The sequence below is a fragment of the Propithecus coquereli genome, unplaced genomic scaffold, assembly GCF_000956105.1.
Source record: "Propithecus coquereli isolate 6110/MARCELLA unplaced genomic scaffold, Pcoq_1.0 Scaffold38, whole genome shotgun sequence".
Taxonomy (NCBI): Eukaryota; Metazoa; Chordata; class Mammalia; order Primates; family Indriidae; genus Propithecus; species Propithecus coquereli.
The window spans coordinates 6703698-6726752 of record NW_012149507.1 but is presented as its reverse complement, the minus strand read 5'-3'; the positions used below and the strand labels follow the sequence as shown (position 1 = coordinate 6726752).

At 43.3% G+C, this 23055-nt stretch overlaps 1 protein-coding gene across 1 annotated transcript in view; it reads right to left on the bottom strand.

Moving 5' to 3' along the window:
* Positions 1-23055, bottom strand: part of COLEC12 (collectin sub-family member 12) — a 169032-nt gene that overhangs the window by 141096 nt on the left and 4881 nt on the right. Inside the window, exon 2 of the mRNA XM_012652103.1 lies at positions 7921-7971. Within this exon, the coding sequence (XP_012507557.1) occupies positions 7921-7971 (51 nt within the window). The remainder of the gene's footprint in view (positions 1-7920; positions 7972-23055) is intronic.

Here is a 23055-nt window from a genome sequence, read left to right as displayed (position 1 = left end):
GGTCAATGAGATGTGAGGGAAAGTCCACTGAAGGCCTCCTGGGAAAGATTCATTGCTCCAAAAAGAAGACAGTGAAATAAAGCCTGGAACTGCTACAGCCATCTTGTGACCATTTGTGCCACTTTTTATGATACATATAATACATACATTTAGGTAGATCTTTTTTTTTTTTTTTTTGAGACAGTATCTCACTCTGTTGCCCTGAGTAGAGGGCTGTGGCATCAGCCTAGCTCACAGCAACCTCAAACTGCTGGGCTCAAGCGATCCTCCTGCCTCAGCTTCCCGAGAATCTGGACTACAGGCACGTACCACGATGCCCAGCTAATTTTTCTATTTTTAGTAGAGACGGGGTCTCACTCTTGCCCAGACTGGTCTCAAAGTCCTGAGCTCAAACAATCCTCCCATGTCCCAGAGTGCTAGTGTTACAGCAAGTGTTACAGCGACCGGTCCCAAAGGAAATAACCGAGCGGCACGCAGAGAGTTGGAGAGTCAGCGTTTTATTTGCCGGCGGGCCCAGAGGAGACTTGTCTCCAAATTCTGAGCACTGCTTTCTTATTTTTGTCTAGTTTTATACTTTTTTGGGTTACACACATCCAACAGCATACAAGCATAAGTGGTTAACCAATTAGCAACAGGATTTAAAAGATAGCCAATTAGCAGTAGTTTTTACAGGCATTTGTTTTGTGACAGGCTTATAACTTTGCTTAACTGTTTTGCGGTTTTAGTGGAATTTCTCAGAAGTTTTTCAATACCATTTCTCAGAAGTTCCCCTAACACTAGGATTACAGGGGTGAGCCACCTTTCCCAGCCGTAGGTAGATCTTTCTAGGTGCAAGGCACTGCTCTAAATATTAACTCACCCAGTTCTCACAATAACCCCACAGGCAGACATGAGAATTATTCCCATCTTTTAGATGAGGACGCTGAGGTAGTGAGTGATTAACTTGTCCAAGGCTTCTCGCTAGTAAGTGGCAAAGCTGGAAACTGGCCCTAGCATACATTCTCGTAGCCATGATGCTATACCAGCTCTCCATGAAAGCTGTTCTGATCCCCCAGTATGCTCCCCTCCATAAAAGTGTTATTCTTTGCTGGTGGTCACCAAGCTTTTAAATGTTAAAAAAGCCCTGCAAGAAAACAGACTCCTCTGATATGCCCTGAACAAATGGTGGCGCTGAGGCGGGGCAGAGAATACGGGAGTGAGGGCAGTAAGATTTTGATGGAGGGAGGAAATAAATGGGAAGGATCAGAGAGCACGAGGGCTGCTGGACTTCACCAGGGGAGAACTGGGGCAAAGCCAGGCAAGGGATGCTGGGGCCTGGGGAAGGGGTCAGCAAAGAGCAGGAGGGTTGGAGCAGTCAGCAGTTTATTGCAGACTACCATATGCCTGGCCCCTCACACATATAACATACAGGTTTTATAACCTATATACCCAACAAAGAATACAGAATAATATATTCTTGCCATTCCCATTTCACAGATGAGCAAAGTGAGGCTTAGAGAGGTTGGATGACTTGCTGGTAAGGGGCAAAACCAGTGTGTGATCCAGGACTACTGACTCTACAGCCTTGCTTCCTAACCACCCAGCATACTGTAGACTGAACACCATGAGCACCAGAGGGAGAGTGAGAGAAAGAGACATTCCAGTGCACGGCTTTGCTGAGGACCATGGTTTTTCCTCAAAATTCACGGCCTGAGGACAGCTTTCCTTTTCCCAGGGGCAGCCTCCAAATGAACAATTCCAATCTTCTAAGGAAAGTTGCAGATTTCATCGTCTTAAGTTGCTTGGAGTTGCCACCAACAGGACCTACCCTCGATGACCAAACATTGGAAACAACCTAAATGTTTTCATGCTGTCTTAACAGAAAAAGAGCTGAGTAGATTTTTTTCTTTAATTTTTCCAAAAATAAAAACAAACCACATTCAGTTTCAACCCAATTGTTGAAAAAACACATTATTTCCCCTTCTGTCCCTCCCACAGCCTTACAAGGGTTCATAAGTGAATGAAAACCAGGAAAGCAGGGAGGGATATTATACTTAAAGTGGCTGGGGAATCCACGGTTCCAGTGTTCAATACTATACATATTATGAAATTGTGAAATATTTAAGAATCATGTGTAAACAGCTGCTGATTTTGTCCAGACACATCTACAATGACTTACTCTCCCATCAAAATCTTGGGATGCTCTGAGGATGGTGGTGTCTGTGCTTCTCAGCCACGGTAGAGTGGGAAGAACACTGAGCCTGAAATGAGGTTTGACTCCAACATTGGCCGTGCCACCAGCCTTTTGAGCCTCATCTGTGAATGCAGATAATTCCCAGCTCAAAGGATTTCTGGGAAAATTAAATAAACTAATGGGTGGAAAACAAAATAAATAGTTAAGACAGGAAACTTAATGGTTTCTTTCATATATTCACATGATTTTTTTTCACATGATTTTAAAAAATCATAATCACATGGGAATGTGGTATTGAACGATTTTTTTTATACTGAGGCAAGAAAGATGAGGCAGAGAGGATCTGGCCTAACCAGTGAGACATCCTCTGCACAGGACGAGAAGGGAACCCTGACTGAGCCTGAGAAGCTCTTTTGCATCCACTCTCCCAAATGTCATCTGACACCACGTTCTGATAAAATCAGAAATACCAACTCCGTTAGGATTTGCAAAACCACACAAATAAAACTCTCCCACTAAGTGATGCAAGCGGCCTTGAACAAGTCAAACCCCAGGAGGGGCACCAAATCAAACTCTGCTTCCCTGCGTTTCCTCTTTCTCCCAGAGTCCTGCGCCTCATGTCCTACCCTTTCCACTTAGAGATGTTTGGAAAAGGTGCTGCTGAAAGGACAGCCTCACGCTGGGCTTATTTAGTCATTCCCCACAGGAAATGATGGAAATTCCTAGCATTCCCACCAGGGAACGGGTAAACTCTGCTGGTGTCAGCCTTCCCAGGGGCTGTGGTGAGAGGGATGCCTAGAGCCCTCCTTGTTGCTGCAGATAGATGGCTTGAAATCAACGCCTTCTCCAAAGCCAGAGATGAAGCCAGGCTTCCAGGAAAGAGTCCTGGGAAAGGAGAGACAGGCAGCCTGCTTCCCCCAAGCCCAAGCAGCAAGAAGTGAGGCATCCACATGTTTATCTTGAGCAGCTTTCCAAAGAGAGCTCAGCATCCTCTTGGTAAACTCTTTCAATCTCTTGGCATTGAAAGCAGAAACTCACCACGTGCCTCAGAAAAGCAGCTTTCTTTCTGGCTACACGGCTGCGCACGTATGTGCTGTGATTGTTCAGAAGCCTAAGTGGTCCTCTATGCATTTAGGACATTCAGTTTCTCTAAGCCTCTTGGCAAGGAACAGCTCAATGATTTAACCAGAGCCATTGATTTGAAGTTTCAAACGTTTCTCTCACAGGAGGAGGAGGGGCTTGGAAGGAGGGGGCGGTGAAGGTGGTGGGGGTGGGGCGGGTGGAGGGGCAGGGCTCGGGGCTGGGTTCTATTCAGTACATATTTCTCAGGCTGCTTCAACATGCCCAGGGCTGCGTGGGACAAACTGTTAAAAATATACTTGCTAATCCACAACTATTTTTCAAGGAAAGAAAGGGAAAAAACTTAAAGCCTGGCTTTTTGAAGCTATAGCTGTAGTGAGGCCTGTGAAGTTGCGGGATAAACAAAACTATGCAAAGATACATTTCAAAGACACACTTACTGACCTGAAAGGAAAGGCATCTGAGAGCCCTTTTTGGACTGTAACCCCTAAATGATTTTTCGGTAGTTCCCTTAGAACTTTTCCACTTAGTTTTATGAAAACCTTGACTTCTGCTCCATAGAGAATGCTTCCTTTTACTTTTTTTGTTACTGTTTCACAGTTTGCGATTTTTCAGATCTTTTTTTGAGCCCCAAGGAAATAATTTTGTCAAAGCTCTGTTTGCCAAACACAAACAACAAATGTTTCCAGCTGCCCACAGTTGCTCACTGTAAACCCTTAAATCTACCCGTGATTTTCACAGGCTGAACTCTGTATCTCTTGCTCCTTCATCATTCCAACTTTGGGCATCTATCCTTACACCAGATCGTATTCCAAACATAACAGGAGAGAACCCACTGCCACCAATCAGATGCAACAAAATCAGTCTAGCGCCTACAGCACAGCAAGGGGGCAAAGAAGGCTCCAGAGCGAGCCCAGGACATCGAAGGTAGTGCTAATTCTCCTTCCCTTTCTGCTAATATTAAAGGATTCTAGAGCCAGGGATGATATTTTTAAAGAAAACAATAACTGGGAAATTAGTAGAAAACTATCATTGTACTATATATCCTATTCTATCTATAAAAAATAAAAATTAATATACTGGTATAACTCATATCCCAGAAAGTGAACTCTGCCAAATCGTAGCTATAGTTACATCCCAATTAGCTCTGCATACTGAGGCCAAGAAAAGCTGACCCTCAAAGCCTGATTAAAGCTTGGAAATGCCCACTTAATTAACCCTTTAAAGTCTCTTCTAATTGAAGCTTTTGTCAGAGGAGCGAAACCATCAGACTTAACTCCATCTCTCCTTTAGACACCTGCCCAGAACTTTGGGGATGGGGCTAACAAGCTTGACACATGGAAAGGCTGGAGAAAAACAGGAGACCTGGTTGAGACTAAGATGAAACAATGAATCGGTGAATAAACAAGGGATGACTGTACTGAATGCCATGCTAGATAACTAGAAAACATCACGCATTTTTGCTCTTTGTTATAATACTACATTGAATGTGAAAAAAGCACAGTAACGTTATAATCAGCCTTGACTTCATGTAGCAAATGCTTATGAATAACTCCACATGAATAACTTCGGAAATAAGCCCACCCAGTAAGGATTTGCTAAAACAATGGCCCCTGTGCCTTGTGAATAATTAACCCCTAGCTCATCTCTAGTCTAAATTCAGGTTGTGTTTATTGTATTTGCATAAAGACATACCTAAAATTAGATAATAATGAAATGCTCTGTTATCCAGTCTACTTTTCCAAAAATAAAAGCCTACAATATTACCATCTTCAGAAGTAAATCACACTTTTAGATCTCTCCAGAAATAAGGTTTCAGGCCTGTCACACTTTGATATTCTGCAGTGGCTGCACCAAAATGTCCAGAGTGTGCTAACAGCCCCAAACCTCAGGAGAGTGACACGACAGCCTTGAGTTTTATAGTGCTGTACCTTCAAAGCACTCATCCATCTGCTAGCCCTGTGAGGTAGGTAGACTTACCTCCCTTGGCAGGTGTCACTCTGCTTATGGGCTGGTGCAGTATCCGAGGCCCACAGAGTTTAAGTAACTGGTTTCACGACACAAGAGTAATTAGGGGCAGGGCCTAGAGGGCCACCCTGTCTCCAGACACCTTCACCACAGACCTGCTGCATGGAAGAGACTTGGTTTTCCTTAATGGTTAAAGTTTAACCAGAACTGAAGGAATGGGTTCTTGGCTTCTGCTAGATTCAACAACCAGATGTGGCCACTTCTTACTGAAACTGAAAAACCATTTACCTTCTAAAGAACCAGATCCAGAGTCCTAGGCCCTATAAGAGTGGCAAGGCCTCCCCAGTGGGGCCAGATTGGGTGTCTAGTCCACTACAGGGTTCCAGAGCTGCAGGGTCCCCTTCCAGGACACAGAAGTTGTGAAGTCATCTCAACCTCACTGCTGGGTCCTTCTCTAAAACTATACTGACCTGAGAGTTAGGAGATCCAGAATCTTCCAACCCCAGCTCCAGCTAACTTGCTTAAACAAGGACTTAATGTATCTGGGCCTCACCTCCCTTATCTGTAAAATTAAAGGCTGATTTAAATCATCCCAAAGGCTCTTCCATCTGCAAAATTCTACTCTAGCCCTATACTGGATACCCATCGCCTTGCCTAGAAGCTGAATCCAAGGAGTCTCAACATCGGAACATCTCTTCACAGACTAGTAGTCCGCGGTTTCCCGCTGTAATTTCATCCCTCTCTTCCATTTGTACCACTTGGTATCATTCTCTTCACGCCTCTCTATTTATGCTCTCCAATATTTGCAAGTTGTTATCATATCTCCCCCGAGTCATCAATTTGCAATCCCCATGCATAATTTAACCACCATAAATTAAAATCTTTCCAGCAACATACTATTTTTCATGTCTTTCACCAAATTCCCACCCATCTAGCTAATAACATGGTTGTCAAATTTCTAAAAACATTTTCTCTCAGGGTCACCCTTTATAAAGAAACTTTTTACTCTTTAAAGAAACTTTACTCTCACATTTCTACTGATTTCCAAAACATGCAGGCATCTCAACATTTATTCTGCCTTGTTTTGACAAGTTTGATTTTCTTCCTTATTTTTGCTTTCCATGTTTTTTGTCTGTGTCTTGTTTTCCTTTCTAATTCTTGGTTTCATCTTTACTCCTATTGCTGCCCTCAGTGACTCCCCCATGGGAAAGCAGAACACACCAATCTAGAAACATGGAATAGTGTAGGAAAGGAGCAGGAATACAGGCGAGGGGAGGAAAGACTGAACATGGGCTGCTCTGCCAGGGTCGGACCGGAGTAGCTATGGGCTTGTTGCCACTGCATTCCCATGTTAAAGCCCCGTGTTCTCCCAGTAAGAAAGGCAGAAGTGTGTATCCAGAAGGAAAAATGCTAAAGCAACTCAGGAGCCAGAGCAGCTGAGGGTTGTTAACTTTCATCGAAGTCCAGCCAGGAATTCTTTTTTAAGCAACAGGAAGTAGTTTCATTCTCTTTCATATTCTCTCTCTCTCTCACATACATACATACATACACACACACACACACACACACACACACACACACACACACACACACACACATTCTTTTCTCCTCTATCCTTCTCCATTTCCTCTGGCCAAGGCACAGAAACAAGCTGGTTGGAAAAACCTCAGTTCCCTTGAACTGTCTTTGAAACTTTGCAATGTCCACTGGCATTTCAAATTGCAGAGTCTGAGAAGCACAGTCAAAGCAGCGTAGAGCCCCCGTGTGCGGCGGCCTAGGAGGCGGAGGAGCATGTATTAGTTCCGTATGGCTGCTGTAACGGATTACCACTAACATGGTGGCTTAACACAAATCCCTTCTCTTACAGTTCTGGAGGCCAGTCTGACATCAGCTTCCATCGGCTAAAATAAAGACGTGAGAAGGACTGCTCCCCCTCCACCATTGCCTTGCCTTTTTCAGCTTCTAGTGACCACCTGTATTTCTGGACATGAGCACGCCACACCCATCTCTGCTTCTGTCATCACGTCACCTTCTCTCTGCAGTCAGATCTCCCTCCCTCTCCCTTCCTCTTATAAGGACACTTGTGAAGGGCTTTAGGGCCCATCTGGGTAACCCAGGATAATCTCCCCATCTCAAGCTTTTCAATTTAATCACATCTGCAAAGTCATTTTTGCCATCTAAGCTAAAATTCAGGTTCCAGGAATCAGAGTGTTGATGTCTTTGGGGGCTGTTATCAGCCTACCCCAGAGCACCTGTGTCTAAGTGAGTCCCTCTCGCTCACCCACTAAGTTATGAGCACGAGGCCTGAGCAACAGGATAGAGATGAGAAAAAAGATGTTTCTAAATATCGGAATAGAGAAGTAGAGAAATCCCATGTATTTTGCTTCTGTCTTGCCACAGATTTACCTTTCCCACCACATTTTATCTAGTAAGCCGTCTATTTTATATCCGGCAGACCCAAAAACATCCCATCATTTCCCCATGCCTGGAGCCCAGTTCCGGTTCCACAGCCCCTCAGAGTTGTGGGTAATCATCTGCCTAGTAGACAGAAACTCAATTTCCAGCCAACATCGGACCTCAGAGCCACGAATGTCTGTGAGCGTCAAGGGTGCACCACTGGTTTTGGGAAGGTCCCTGAGGGTCTGTCACTGTATCTCAGATTGCACATGGAGATGGAACAGAGCTTTGCTAGAACTCACCAAACCGCTTGTAACCGAAGGACTGCACCTCCTCCTCCTCTGCGAAGTCGTCTGTAGAAGAAAAGATACAATGTTAGCCCCGGCAAAGGGCACTGAAGCACAGGGTCGGTGCAGGACTCAACTGTGCCAATCTCAACCTGCTCCGTCCCCACCTTTGCCCATGACGCTCATCACAGGGGCATTCCTGATACTCCTGGATCACACCAGACTTTCTGGGAGACACCACAGGGTCTCCGCACTGGCTGTTCCCACTGCTTAGAATGCTCTTCCTGCTGGTCTTAATGTGACTCCTTCTAATTCAGATCTCAGCTAAAGTGTGACCCTTCAAGATGCCTTTCTGGACCACCCAGCCACTCCCTGTCACCCTACTTTATCTCAATATTATTCTCTGATATCTCCCTCGTTTGTTTATGTGTTTGTGTGTATATGTGCCTGTGTGTGTGAATTTATTGCTGTCATCACGCTTCCTATGAATAGAGCCTTTTTCTGTCTTGGTTCATGAATAAATCCCGAGAGCCTAAAACGGTGCCTGTCTGAGCAGGGGCTCAATGAATATTGGATGAAGGACGGAATAATCAACGGTCCAAGGGGTTAAGTCATCTTCATGTGACTCACCCTAAAGCCCCTCCTTTCAGACGTCTGGGCCCGAGGGTCATCTCTTTCACCAACTGTTGCATCTCAGGGACCCAGCCTAACCCCTGCAGTGATAACCAAACCCTTCCCCACCCTCCTTCTGTTGCAAAACTGAGTCCAACGGATGGTTTCCCAGTAAATGCATTTTAAAAGGCAGACTTGCTGTGGGAATCACTAAATGTAGAACTACCACAGAAATAAGAGAGATGTCAAGTCGGCCAAGCTTTCTACTAAAGGGCCTAAAATCTCCCTCCTAATGTGGACATGACATGATTCCTTACCACATCGATAAAGAACTTCTCATTTTGCAGTTCTGCCAGGCAAGGGTCTAGAGAGGGCAAGCACTGTGCAGACACAATTTCATATTACCCGTGCAAGTAAAGGACACTTTCGATGACAAGTAAAGGGTGTCAAGGCCAGGTCTTTCCCTAGAGTCCTGCCCATTATTTTTTTTTCTTTTTTCCTATTTTTCTATTATTTAGTAGAGATGGGATCTCACTCTTGCTCAGGCTGGTCTTGAACTCCTGACTTCAAGTGATCCTCCCTCCTCGGCCTCCCAGAGTGCTAGGATTACAGGTGTGAGCCACTGCGCCTGGCACGTTATTCTTGAGTTGGCCACCGTGACCTCCCCAGCACTCAGTTTTCTCCCCATGGGCAGCTCTGCTCAAAGGTATTTACTCAGCACTTACCGTGGATCAGAGACTGCCAGGCTGTGGGCTTCAGAGATGAGTAAGTCATGGCCCTCACCTTGGCTTTCAAGAAAGAGAGGCATATAGGGGAAAACAAAGCCTTTGTGGTAGTCTTTCTTAACCTCCAAATGGGACACGACCTGGCTATATCTGAACCTTGAAATGTTACAGAGAACCCAAGCATGCATGATATCTATAACACAATGTGGCAATCCTTAGAATGCTAGTTTGTGATAATGTGTTTATAAAAACACACGTGAGACAGCGATTATTTCTAACAGAGAATAGAGAGGTGTGAGATCTCTGCCATTCTCTCCTTATTCTCACGACAGGGAAGAGACCTTGGTTTGGAATCTAGAAGGCCAGATATTTATAATCCAAGCAGACTTCTTATGTCAGAGATTAAATCTTTGGTTCTTTCTGCATGGAAGAACCTGCTTACAACCAAGAGAACAGTGCCATTCTCACTGACTGAGTGATTGGTTACCAGCAGGTACAGATCAATCCCATACTCCTGCCTGCTTTACTTAGGAATCTGTCACATTCATGGCTGAGCCCTGGTCTAGTCTCCGTTACAGAGAAACCCTTATCTGCTGCTGCTTCTTAGAAATCCATTCATTTGTTTATTCATTCATTCAATAAATATATGCTTGCAGCCCAGCTGATGAGACATGAATATCATTACTGATGCCACCCAGACGTCAGCTCCCCCAGCCAGCTCTACCCCGTGCACCAGCCCTGCAGCAGAATCCACTCACACTCAGACACTGTGGGCCACAGAAACATCACTGAAGATGTCGCAGTCGAAACAAAAGAGCAGGTTTGTGCTGTGCTTCTGACAGCGAACAGCTTAAAATTTCCCATTAGACCTTTCTGTTCTCCCTGAAGCTTACTTCAGCCGGCTACCATTAGCCTGTTTGTTTGTTTGTTTTCTTTTTCCTCTCTGATCTTTTTCCCATGCAGCATTTAGTCTGACTGACTCCTCTCTCCTTCCTGAAATTTCCCTGGGAACTTCAAATTTCTCCTATTTTTGTTATGGAAGCAATTCAGCTCTGCCCCTGCTTCTACCTCCAAACTGACATACTCAAACCCGTGAGGGGTTCAAGAAAACAAAGGCCTTAAGGCCACCCGTAACAAGGCTGGGGAGAAGCCCCTGCTTCTTAACACTCACCCCAAAGGACTAGGGATTCTTATAAGAGCTACTAGGAGAATAAAAATTTCTCTATCTCATCCAACTCTAAAATTAGATATAAGATTATATGAGACAAAAGGGGTACAAGTTAGGTACCCCGGATAACTTCCAGCTGGAATTATCAGGGAAGGTCTCACAGAGAAGTGCTTAAATCAGTCTTTCTCCATGTTTTTTTCCTTCAGGGGAGAGGAGGAGAGACTGGAAAACACTGCATATTATATCTCTTTCTTGGAAATTCTCAATGGTTTTCCAACTTTACACACTCTGAGAAGTGCTAAGAAAAGAAAAAAAGCTTACTTAAAGCTTGGTGCACACACAGTTCCCTGCCTTAGGTGGGCCCCCAGAGCCCACTCACAAATTTTATCAGCTGCTCAGTTAACAAACAGCCAATTCAGGCTGGTGGTGGAGCTGGGCATTTGAGGACTTGAGGAAGAGTAAGAGGGCAAAAGCTGATAGGGGTGATGGGCATGACCGAGATCCAGCTGTACCAGCCACAGGAGAAAGAATGAGTAGTCAGTGTTCCTGATGACTGAACATTCTAGGGCCCACAAGGGCTGACAAACAGGTTTTAATTAAGACAACCAGCCCGTTATTATATGTGATGTTATATTCTGTTCTCAAAACCCTCTCCTCACACTGTGTAGATCCAAGCTCGACGTGTCCCAGATTGTCTTTACAGTATCAGGGCCTGCAAAAGTGATGCACTCAAGTAAGGAGATTCTTCCAAGATCAAGCTCCTTAGCGACTTGCCACTTTCCAAAATCTGTCTCTGACAGGCAAAGCCACAGAACTGCTACACTCCTACATGAGTAAGGATGTGGTTAAGATTTAAGACCTCTAAGTTCTGCGGTGGCCATAACTTGATCCCCGCTTCTGACAGCAGTTTGTCTACAGGGAAGAAGCAACCTTAACATATTAAATAACAAAAAGCGTTTGAGACTTGTATCTATAAGCAAATATTTTCTTGGCTTCCACAGCTGCACTTTAGCATTTTCCTTTTAATACCTATAGGCTATGTTATATTTTGCTCAGCTATTTTGAAATCTGATTTTTATTCATTATTTTTTTTTTTACTTTCCTTGGTAACTGGCATAAAGCCATGTTGGCCAGAAATTTTGTGATAGAGAACGCTGAACAGAACTGGGCTGCTGGTTTACTCTCTGAGCCTTGCTGTTTCAAAGTACGATGAGTTCAAGGGAAGGTTAGTGTAGTTCACTTAAAGAGTTGACAGTCACACACATTAAAATGTTCCAGTCAATCTGTGCACCAAGTTGTGGTACATTCCCTTTGTGTCGACGCGACTGACAGTACTGAACCCGGTCTGCCTTATATGCCAGTTCTGGTTCTGATGCCACCAGATGGAAAGCCATTTGAAAACAGGAAACTTGTCACATTGTACCCTCAGCAACTAACATATTTACAGTATATGAAAATTAAGCAAATTAGAGATATACGGGTCTCTTTTTCTCCCACTAGCTCATGAATTCCTAAAGACAAGAGATTAAGTCTTTCTCTTTTTGAATACCCACCATATTTGAGGATGATAGGAGAATTAATACTTAGTCAGTACCTACTGAATGCCAGGCACTTCACATTTTGTTACATTTCTGTTTTAGGGATGAGACAGCTGAGGCTCAGAGAAGTTACATTAATTTGACCTAAGGTCTCATGGCTTGCGAATAGCCAGACCAAAGAGTAAGACCCAGGTCTGTGGGACTCTGGAGTTCTACACCATGGAGGTAGCTGAGCTGCAGGCCCAAGAAACTGTACCCTGTGCTAGCAGCAGAGAAAGCTAAGAAGCAATGATTGATGCTGCAGAATCCTGAAAAAGCTTAGGAATTTGGGACACAGGTAACTCTGGAAAATAAAAGTGTGGCTAAAATAAGAGGACTGGCTGAATGCATGTTTAAGAAGCAGTTAGCTATAATCAGAAAGATAGATAATAAGCTTTGGCAAGGATATGGAGAAATTAGAACCTCACAAACTGCTGGTGGAAATGCAAAATGATGCAATCGCTGTGGAAAACAGTCTGCTTTTCTCAAAAAGTTAAACATAGAGTTACCCTATGATCCAGCAATTCTATTCCTAGGTATGTGCCCAAGAGAAATGAAAACGTAGATTCACACAAAAACTTGTACATGAATGTTTGTAGCAGCATTATTCATAATAGCAAAAAAAGGAGAGATAGCCAAATGTTCAACTAATGAATGGATTGTGATATACCCATACAATGGAATATCATTCAGCAATAAAAAGAAATGAAGCACTGACACATACTACAATATGGATAAACCTTGAAAACATTATGCTAAGTGAAACAGCCAGTCACAAAAGGCCACATATTGTATGATTCCATTTATATGAAATGTTTACATTAGGCAAACCTATAGATTCAGAAAGCAAATTAATATTTGCCTAGGGCTGGAGGCCTTGAGAGGATATAGGGAGGGACTGTTCATGGATATGGGGTTTCTTTTGGGGGTGATGAAACTGTTCCAAAATTTATTATAATGATGGTTGAAGCTGGGCGTGGTGGCTCACGCCCGTAATCCTAGCACTCTCGGAGGTCAAGGTGGGAGGATCACTTGAGGCTAGGAGTTCAAGACCAGCCTGAGCAAGAGCGAGACCCCTATCTCTACTAAAAATAGAAAGAAACTAGCCAGGCAACTAAAAATAGACGTGGCGCACGTCTGAAGTCCCAGCTACTCAGGAGGCTGAGGCAGGAGGATTGCTTGAGCCCAAGAGTTTGAGGTTGCTGTGAGCTAGGCTGACGCCGTGGCACTGTAGCCTGGGCAACACAGTGAGACTCTGTCTCAAAAAATAAAAAAAATAGTCTGGGCGTGGTGGCTCACGCCTGTAATCCTAGCACTCTGGGAGGCCGAGGTGGGTGGATCGCTCCAGGTCAGGAGTTTGAGACCAGCCTGAGCAAGAGCGAGACCCCGTCTCTACCAAAAAATAGAAAGAAATGATCTGGACAACTAAAAATATATACATAAAAAAAAAATTAGCCGGGCATGGTGGCGCATGCCTGTAGTCCCAGCTACTGGGGAGGCTGAGGCAGGAGGATCACTTGAGCCCAGGAGTTTGAGGTTGCAGTGAGCTAGGCTGACGCCATGGCACTCTAGCCTGGGCAACAAAGTAAGACTCTGTCTCAAAAATAAATAAATAAATAAATAAAATAAATTAAAAAATGATGGTTGAAAAATCTGTGGATATACAAAAACAAAAAACCATCGAATTGTACTCTTTAAATGGATGATTTCTATAGTATATGGGGAAAAAGCAGCAGTTGGATCCCCCTAGGCTCCTGACAGAGCTGGATAACTGATCCCCGACCACAGCAGAAGATCAAAGGTTTATTATCGGGAGACATTAAACCAAAAGTTCTCCTGTCTAGTGGACACCAAGACCAGGAGGTGGGGGCACTGTACTGAAATCAGGGAAAGGTGAAAGTTCACCTGCTGAATGTTCAGACCTGGGTCCTCTTCTCACTCAGTCAACAAGATTATCCCCTTCAAGCTAAAGATTAGAAGGTTTTTCTCTGGGGAATTTGACCCGCTAAGAAAAAATAAATGGTTCTAATTTCAGGAGGTCCTCAATGGAGCAGCCCAATCAGATCAGCTTAAAATGACAGTTAGAGTTCACAACATATAAGGAGGTTTCAATTAACCTTTATAATGCTCTGCTCTTAAATATGACAAGACAGCCAAGGGTCACCAAACAAGTGACATAGCCTCTAACATGAAAAGACAAATATGAAAAATAAACACCATTAATATACCTACGAAGATCAGAGAAGATAAGGTATCCATAAAATAAGAACGGAATGCCAATGAAAAAAAAAAGCCACCATCAAACCAGGTGTGGTGGTGCACACCTGTAGTCCCAGCTACTCAGAAGGCTGAGGTGGGAGGATTGCTTGCGCCCAGGAGTTGCAGACTTTAGTGTGCTATAATGGTGTCCACGAATAGCCACTGCACTCCAGCCTGGGCAACACAGCAAGATCTCCCATCTCTAAAATAAATAAATAAAGCAACCATCATAGAAAAAGAAAGAACTCTTAGAAATTAAAAATATGATCACAGAAATAAAATCTCAATGGAAGAGTTAGAAGACAGAGTCAAAATATTACAGCAGGTGGAAGAAAAACAAATAAATAAAAAAGAGTAAAGATAAGAACAATTTTGAAGTTCAATTTAAGGGGTCCAATATTCAAGAAACAGGTGTTTCAGGAAAAAGAACAGAGGGAGGGAATCACTGGAGGAGTAACTGAACCACACTTGCCAGCACTGAAGGACGTGAGTCTCCAGAATGAAAGGGCCCATCACTGCCCAGCACGAAGAAAGGAAAGAGCCACTCTAAGGCACATCGTCATAAAATTTCAGAACACTGAGGACAAAAAAGAAAATCCTAAAAACTTCCAGACGGGGGAAAACAAAAACACTTACAGGAATTGAAAAAAAAGAAAACAAGAACAACTTCACAATTCTTATCAACAAAGCTAGAAGCTAAAAGGAAATACAGCAATGCTTTCAAAATTCTAAGCATAAATTATTTCCAATATAGAAAGCTCTCAATTCAATAAGGTGGTAGCATAATGACTTTTTCAGACTGACAGAGTTCCCAAAAATGTACCCTCCCATGCGCACTTGTCTCGAGAAGTTATTGGAGAATGTATTCCAGTAAAATAAGGAACAAACCCAGTGTGTTTGCATGTGTCCATGTGCATCTCCGTGTGTGTGTGTGTGTGTGTGTGTGTGTGTGTGTGTACCCTAACCTAACCCTAACCCTGAGCTAGTCAGAAAGCTCCAGGACAAAAATGAGAAAATACCTGATACGTTTGAACACACAGAGGGGGAGATTTGGGAACGTGGAAGAGACCCTAGGGATGAATCATTATGTGTACACTGGGAGCAACAAACAAAATAGCAAGAGGATTATTAATTCAGGGGGGGAAAGTTATGCAAGAAAGAAATATGATTTGGCCGTGAATAGCAATGACATCACCATAATAATATCAACACTGAATATTGACCTAAGCGAGATTATGCTGTAACTGTATTGGGAGGATGGAGGGGAATAGGAGGTTTATGTGAGGGTTGTTAGGAGGTGGAAGATGAAAGAGAACTAAACCCTAATTTGCTATAAAGGGAAGTCAATACATAATGCCAAAGATTAAAAAAAAAAAATGAAGCAAGAGCACCATAAACTTGTCTCAGAACGGAGGTTGTTATATGTATTGACATATGTTGTCCTACATATATTGTCCCATAAAGGGCTACCAACAAGTAATTCTTGCCAGCCCTTCACGTCCAAGTACGCTTCCTTCCCCTTGATTCTGGGCAGGCCCCTGACTTGCTTTGGTCCATGGAATGTGGCAGAAGAGTCAATGCGTGACTTAGGAGCTCCGGCCTCAGAGGCCTTTCAGCTTCTGTTTTCACACCCTGCCTACCCTGCTGGACGAGAAGCCCCCTGGAGGGAGAGAATCACCAGGGGATGAGAGTTTCTTGAGAGAGACAGACAGACAGACAGACAGACATCAGGCAGCCTTCAGCCATTACAGCCACCCCCAGTGATCCTCCAGACTCCTGAGGGAAGCCGCGCATCCAGCAGGCCTGACTTACAGAATTGTGAGCAAAAAAACAGCTGCTGTTCTAAGCTACAGGGTTTGGGGACGGGTTGTTAGGCATCAGTAGGTAAATGCCAACATTATCAAGAGGCTGCCTCTGGGAAATGGAAAATGGTGAAATGAAGGTGGCCTCAGCAGGAGACTACTGTTTTTCATAATAAACCTGTGATATTATTTGACTCTTCAAACTACATACATCAATAACTTTGATAAAAATAAAGCAAACAAAGGAATGTGAATAGAAGACAAGTCAGGCAGACAAAAAGTAAAGTATTCAGGTCTGACAGATGCTGATTACAAGTCAGAGTGTGGAGTTCAACCTGAAACAACAGAAGAAAAAGTCTGAACTTGGAACCTTAAATATATGGCATAAAGTAGGTTTCTAAAATGTGCCAAACTGAACAACACAGCAAATTCAGACCTTTTAGGAGCCAGGATGAAGGACTGTGGACAGGGACCAGGCTGAATTTAGAATTCCTCTTCCAAGCCGGGCTCAGTGGTGCTGTCTACATACGTGTGGCCATGAGCCACAGTTCATACCTGGATGCATCCCCAGCTTTTGCATACTGTATTTGTCATTACTCTTAGAACAAAACAGTATGGGCCCATTGGTTGTTAAAATATTTAACTGCTTCCAACCAGCTTGGTGAGCAGCCTCTGTTCTGAGCACTCCTGCAAGTTGTCCCCACATGTCCCCGCCATTACTACCCAGTGTCATAGGACATTCTCCCTACACCCCTGAGGCCAGATGCCCAGTACCATCTGGAACCCTGAGTCTACAAGCCACCCTCCACTGGCCAGTGCTCCATGCAGTTCCTTTCACGTGGAACTGTGGCTTCCCTAGCATGTCACCAAGTTGCTAAACATTTTGGGTATCCCCTTGATGATGCTGTGATATTCTGGAAGACTTGCTTCCTAACACCAGAGGCTGATGTAATTAATGGTGCAGCTCGGGCTTTGGAATTCAAGGACCTGGGTTTGAAGATCAGCTTCACCTTATACAGGCAATAAATTTGCAACAGCCTCTCAGTCTCCTATAAGATGGAACCTATTAATATAATTCCTCTCTTACATATTTTGGGGAGGGAAATGTGAACTGATAAATGGAAAACACCTGACACATATTGGCTGCTTAATAAATATGCGTTTTCTTTGAAGTAACAAGGCAGTAACGAGCAAGTACCACACCCATAATCCTAGCACTCTGGGAGGCTGAGGTGGGAGGATCGCTTGAGCTCAGGCCTGAGCAAGAGCGAGACCCTGTCTCTACCAAAAATAGGAAAAACTTAGCCGAGCACGGTGGCACATGCCTATAGTCCCAGCTACTCGGGAGGCTGAGGCAGGAGGATCGCTTGAGCCCAGGAGTTTGAGGTTGCTGTGAGCTATGATGACACCAAGGCACGCTAGACAGGGCAACAGAGTGAGACTCTTTCTCAAAAAAAAAAAACAAACAAAACACAGAGGCAATGATAACAAGCTACTATGCTTTAAGGTCCAAAACAAATATCTCAGGACTTGAATGTTTATGAAGTGCAGGATAGCTTTATGTTTCACTTTAATCATTTGGTTTCAAAAGATGCAAAAACTCCAGACTAAGGTGACTACTTGGGGGAGGGGGCCAGGAGGAAACTTTGATTAGCAAAAGAGTAATACATGGGGTTCTATTTGGGCTTCAGCAAATTGGCACTGAAGTATCTATTCGATATTGAAGATGATTAATCTTAACGTATTCTGGACTGTTAAAACTGAAGAAAGACATCTTTAATCTTAATTTAACCCTAAGTGCAGTATCGGTAATATTTGCCCTGGTTTTATAGCTTTACAAATCTAAAACTTTATCTGGCTCCCTGCATAGTTTACTTCCCCTTCACCCCCTGCTGACATTTCTGGAACATAGTTATTAAGTATTCTGCAAGTGAATGAGCTCAAAGCAGTGCAATAAAGTGTCTCGGGTTCAGGATATTTTGAGGGATAATTAGATCTGCCTTCCATTCAACTGCTCCAAATGGATGAACGAATGTGTAGCAACGTAAATACCTGTAGATTATTCACAAGTATTACAGGAGGATTTATTTCAATTACTCAGCTGCTTTATGAATTTAATGTTTTGCAATAATAGGATCACTTCTTGATTCAGTGATACAGATTTCTGTTTAAGTCAAACTTACAGACACAGAATGACTCCAATTTCTGGGACAACTTGCCATTCTGATGCTTGTAAAAACAGTGGATTTTAGGATAAACAGACATAGGTACTTTGTTTCTTCCTTTACAGTCAAAGAAAATTGGGGGAGGGCTGTTTTTGTTTCTTTTACCCCTAAGTTGGGAGTGGGGGCTAAGCCAGATTTCCCCACAGCCTTAAGAAGTAAAGAGCAAATACGACATTCAGAACCTTGGCACCTGTGTCCATCATTCACAGGTAACTACAGGGAAGGTGATGCGCTTCCCTTTCTTCTATGAGGAACATTCTCATCCAATCGTGTTAATCATGTTAATAAGAGAGTCAGGAAGAGGACTTGAATTCCTGCCTCAAATTTCATAATGGCCTGGAAAATACCTGGGTGACTTGGCAGGAAAAACAAATGCCATCTATTTCTCTAGAGGCAGAAAAAAATAAGTGTTCTTTGTTTACAAATAACAACATTGATAACATCTTTTTGTTTTGAAATCACTTAACCATATGTTTAGATTATCTAAACAATTATGCCAAAGCAATATACCGTAATTAATTACAAATGATGGACCAAAATTTTGAGTTTAAGAGACAAAGTTCAAGAAAACTTTGATTTCCTCTCACCTCCCACACTAAAATGCCACATTTAAAGGTCTCATGGTGGCCCTGATGCACCCTTTGCCTCTCTCTTAAAACATTTTTCTTTAATGATGTTTACTCTATTAGCATAATATAATGTAAAATATGAAATATAATTCAAGATAATGAATTAGCTCAAATCTGAAGAGAGAAGCTAAATGAAAATGTCCCTGTGTTCAGGTATCTGAACCTCAAATAGGGCACTTTCCTTTCTTTATTTTGGAGTTTGGTGGTTTATACATAACTCTTTTCTGCCTATCACACTGCAAGCTCTTGGGAGCACAGAGGCTATATTTTATTCATTTTATTTGATGTTTCTACAGTGCCATGCACATAGAAAGTACATATTAAATATCTTTCTAAAGAATACATGCAAGCTAGTTAGGACTTGATGGCCCAATTGTAAATAACAAATAAAACAGGAATATGAAAGCTTAATGGAAAATTAACACTACCATTGAAATAGACATGATGTCACATGGTTAAAAAACATCTTTATACATACATCTGTCCAAATGCTTATTTAGAAACAAATTTGCTTAATGTTGTGATTCCTTGATGTTATATCCTTACTGGATAAAACTCAATACTGGATTTGAGTCACAGATCTTGAGTCATCATCAGTAGGCACATGAACAATAGTGGTCCTAAAAAACTTAGTGCTCCTAGGCAAATATATTTACATATATTTATCAATTTTCTACCACTAGGACAACAAATAGTAAAACTGTACCATTACTACAATTACAAACTTCACTGTAAGTATGATCCCTCATTTTGGGTAGGGTTGATTTTTGACTACCATCCCAACTATGACAAGGACAGGAGTGATGGTACCTGGAACTAATACTAATACCTTCCCCACATAGAGCACAACTCACTCCACCTGCCCCTGAGGTCAGTTTTATCACATTTGCAATTTGAAAGTTACTTTAATTTCAAAACCAAAAAAGTTGCCTTCAGGGTCTAAACTACATCACCTGATTAAATTAACACAGATGGTTGGCCGGGCGCGGTGGCTCACGCCTATAATCCTAGCACTCTGGGAGGCCCAGGCGGGTGGATTGTTTGAGCTCAGGAGTTCGAGACCAGCCTGAACAAGAGCAAGACCCCGTCTCTACTGAAAATAGAAAGAAATTGGCCAAACAACTAAAAATATACAGAAAAAATAAATTTAACCAGGTGTGGTGGCGTACGCCTGTAGTCCCAGCTACTTGGGAGGCTGAGGCAGGAGGATCGCTTGAGCCCAGGAGTTTGAGGTTGCCATGAGCTGGGCTGATGCCACGGCACTCTAGCCCCAGGCAACAGAGTAAGAATCTTGTCTCAAAAAAAAAAAACACAGATGGTTGATGGTTGACAATTAACTTACTGCCTGGAAGAAGCCGCTGGGTTATAATAATACAGTATTACAAGGACTAAAATGTCTTGAGTTCCTATTTTGTGCTAGACACAATTTAAGCAATTGATCCATGCTAACATATTTAATCCTCAAAACCACTCTCTCAGGTAGATGCCAATATTATCCCACATTTGACAGATAAAGAAACTGGGGCCCCAGGGAGTTACATAATTTGCCAGCATCCCCAGGCTCCCTGGTTTCAGAGCCCACACTCCTCACCACCACACAGAAATGATCAGGTTCAACACCTGGGATCCCTAAGCATAAGTGTATTTTATGAGACGGTTATATTTTGAAGCATATATTATCTAAAGTGGGACTATTTTACCTTTGAATAATAAATTATTTTATAAACATCAGCTAGTTTCTGAGTATTTCTATGTCATAAGAAAATGACCGAAGTGCAAAGAAGTGTGGCTCCTTCCACAGAGCTAAAGACAAGTTAGTTTGTCAAACATCCAACCTCTCAGGCTACTGAATAACACCTCACGTGTTACTGAGTTATAATACCAAGCCATTCAGAAAGCAGAAAGGAGTCATGATTAAGCCAAGTCTAATAAATGTATTTAAATTTATATCTCCTCTTGTGCTGAAAAATATATTTATTTTATATTTTTAAGAGTACTGATTATTCATGATAAATTCTGGGGTTAAGAAAGCTCCTAGGATCTTTTTGGAATCTTAATTTTGGATTAGGAATTTCTGTTCACATTGGCTTTCACTGCTATATAATTACAAAAGTCCCCTTTCAGGGTACTATATGGGTCTTGGCTCTTCAAATGTCACTCAAAAAGAAGTAAAATCACCGCTTGATTGAAAAGTTACTTCCCTTAAGCTTTGGATGGTTGGTGTAGTTGTTAGCATTAAAGAATGAAATTCTTTCCATGCAGAATATCTATACCTCCCTGTCCCTTGTTTAAAATATTTATAATTATTATTTTTACTGATCATCTACTGGTGTTACAGTCTGTTCTTGAAAATGGCACTTCTGACAATGTTTTCTTGTCTCATGACAAACCTGTCAGCAAGAATTGTGCAGGGACTGTTTTGGAGGGGCTGATGGTGACAGTGGGCCAACAACATGCATTCAGTCACCCACAAGCCAAACCTGGAAGATAAGCAACACAGGGGAGTACGCTGGAATCTGCTTTATCTTTGCAAGAACTCCAGTTGAGAGAGTCTCCTCTAGTGGCTGGCTGCAGAGCACATCAATTCCTCAGCCCTGAGTTTATTACAGTCATCAGTGCAGACGGTCAGACCTTGTCTACCTTGCTCACCCAGTATCTAGTAGAGTATGCACACAGTAGGACTTAACAAAGATTTGTTGACTGAATGAATTATTAGGCTGTGGCTAGGAGGGAGCCTGGACTAGAGATTTAACATGTGGAATTTCTGTCCTGGTTCAGCCTCTGGTGTGATGGAACCTGGGTGACCGCAGCCAGCAGGGGTGGAGCAGAGTCCTCAGAACTGCCACTCTGAAGGGTCAGAGTAGATCCTCCTTAACAGATACGAAAACTGAGATCCAACACAGTGAGGTCTTATAACTGGCAAATATAGGATCGGAACCCACTTCTGGGTTGATCATTCCTGAAGATAGGTTTCTGGTGGGCAATCTATTCCTTACCATTTATCTTTCCTAAATGCCACTTGGTCCCAGAGCAAGGGACATACATCAAATCTCTCAGTACTCTCATGCTTTAAAAAGCATGTGTTGCTGGCCAGTCTCCCACCTACCCCAACCCTTCTCAGCCTCACCGTCTGATTTGAGTCTTCTGTGGGGCACCCCTAGTCCAGCACCAGCAGATGAGGTGCTGAAGACAGCTCCCCAGGGCGCTGCCTCCGTCAGGGCCATCTGCCGCCATCCCTACCCCCTGCCGGCCACCTTGTGCTCCCAACCTTCCAAAGTCCCAAGTCCGGTCCAGAAGTAGGAAAACACCTAAACATCCACCAGTTGGAGGCTCCGTAGGGAGGCAGCTGGACTGAGGAAGGAGTCTTGGGACCAGCCTGCTACCCCTTGGCAATGTCTCAGGTTTACTTGAGCGCTCTCGCCTGAAATATTCCAACTCTTGACTCTGCTTACATGGTCCGGGGGTCGTCTTAGACTGTGTAGCATCCACCCCTCTCTGATCTCGATCTGTTCACCTGCCCCCTCTCGGGGCAGAAGCAGTCACCCGGTGAATGTTGTCTTATCCCAGAGCCTGACGGCTGAAGCCACTAACTCATCAATCAGCAGGGCTCTACCCCAGGTAGGAACCACCCCCAATCTCTTTCCTCAACACCCCAAAGTCCTCTCCTGTCTAGGAAAGTGTGTGTGTGTTTGCAGGGGTGGGGATTTGAACATCTTCAGGTAGATAAAACCCCAGAAAAGTCAGAGGCAGGCTGGGACTGAGAGGGGGATATGGTCCCCCTTCCCCCCAGTAAGGACCACTGTTTACCAGATTCAAACAGATTTGCACGAATTTTGCATCAATCCCTTCTCTTACACTTGCCTTTACAGAAATAATATTGTTCTCTTTGTCTTTGTCTAGACTCCTTGGTTCCCCTTCAGTCTCCTCAAAAATGTAAAACAATTTAATAAAACATGTCAGAGCAGAGTAATGCAAAAGTATGCAAATAAATGCAAGTTGCCTGGGTTTCCCTGGTGGCTTTCCCCCTCCAGTTTTATCTGTTAAAAAAAAGGGGGAGGGGGAAGGGGGGGAAAGAGAGAGAGAAAGAGAGAAAGGGAGAGGGGGAGAGGGAGAGAGGGGGAGGGGGAGGGGAGAAGGGGGAGGGAGAGAGAGA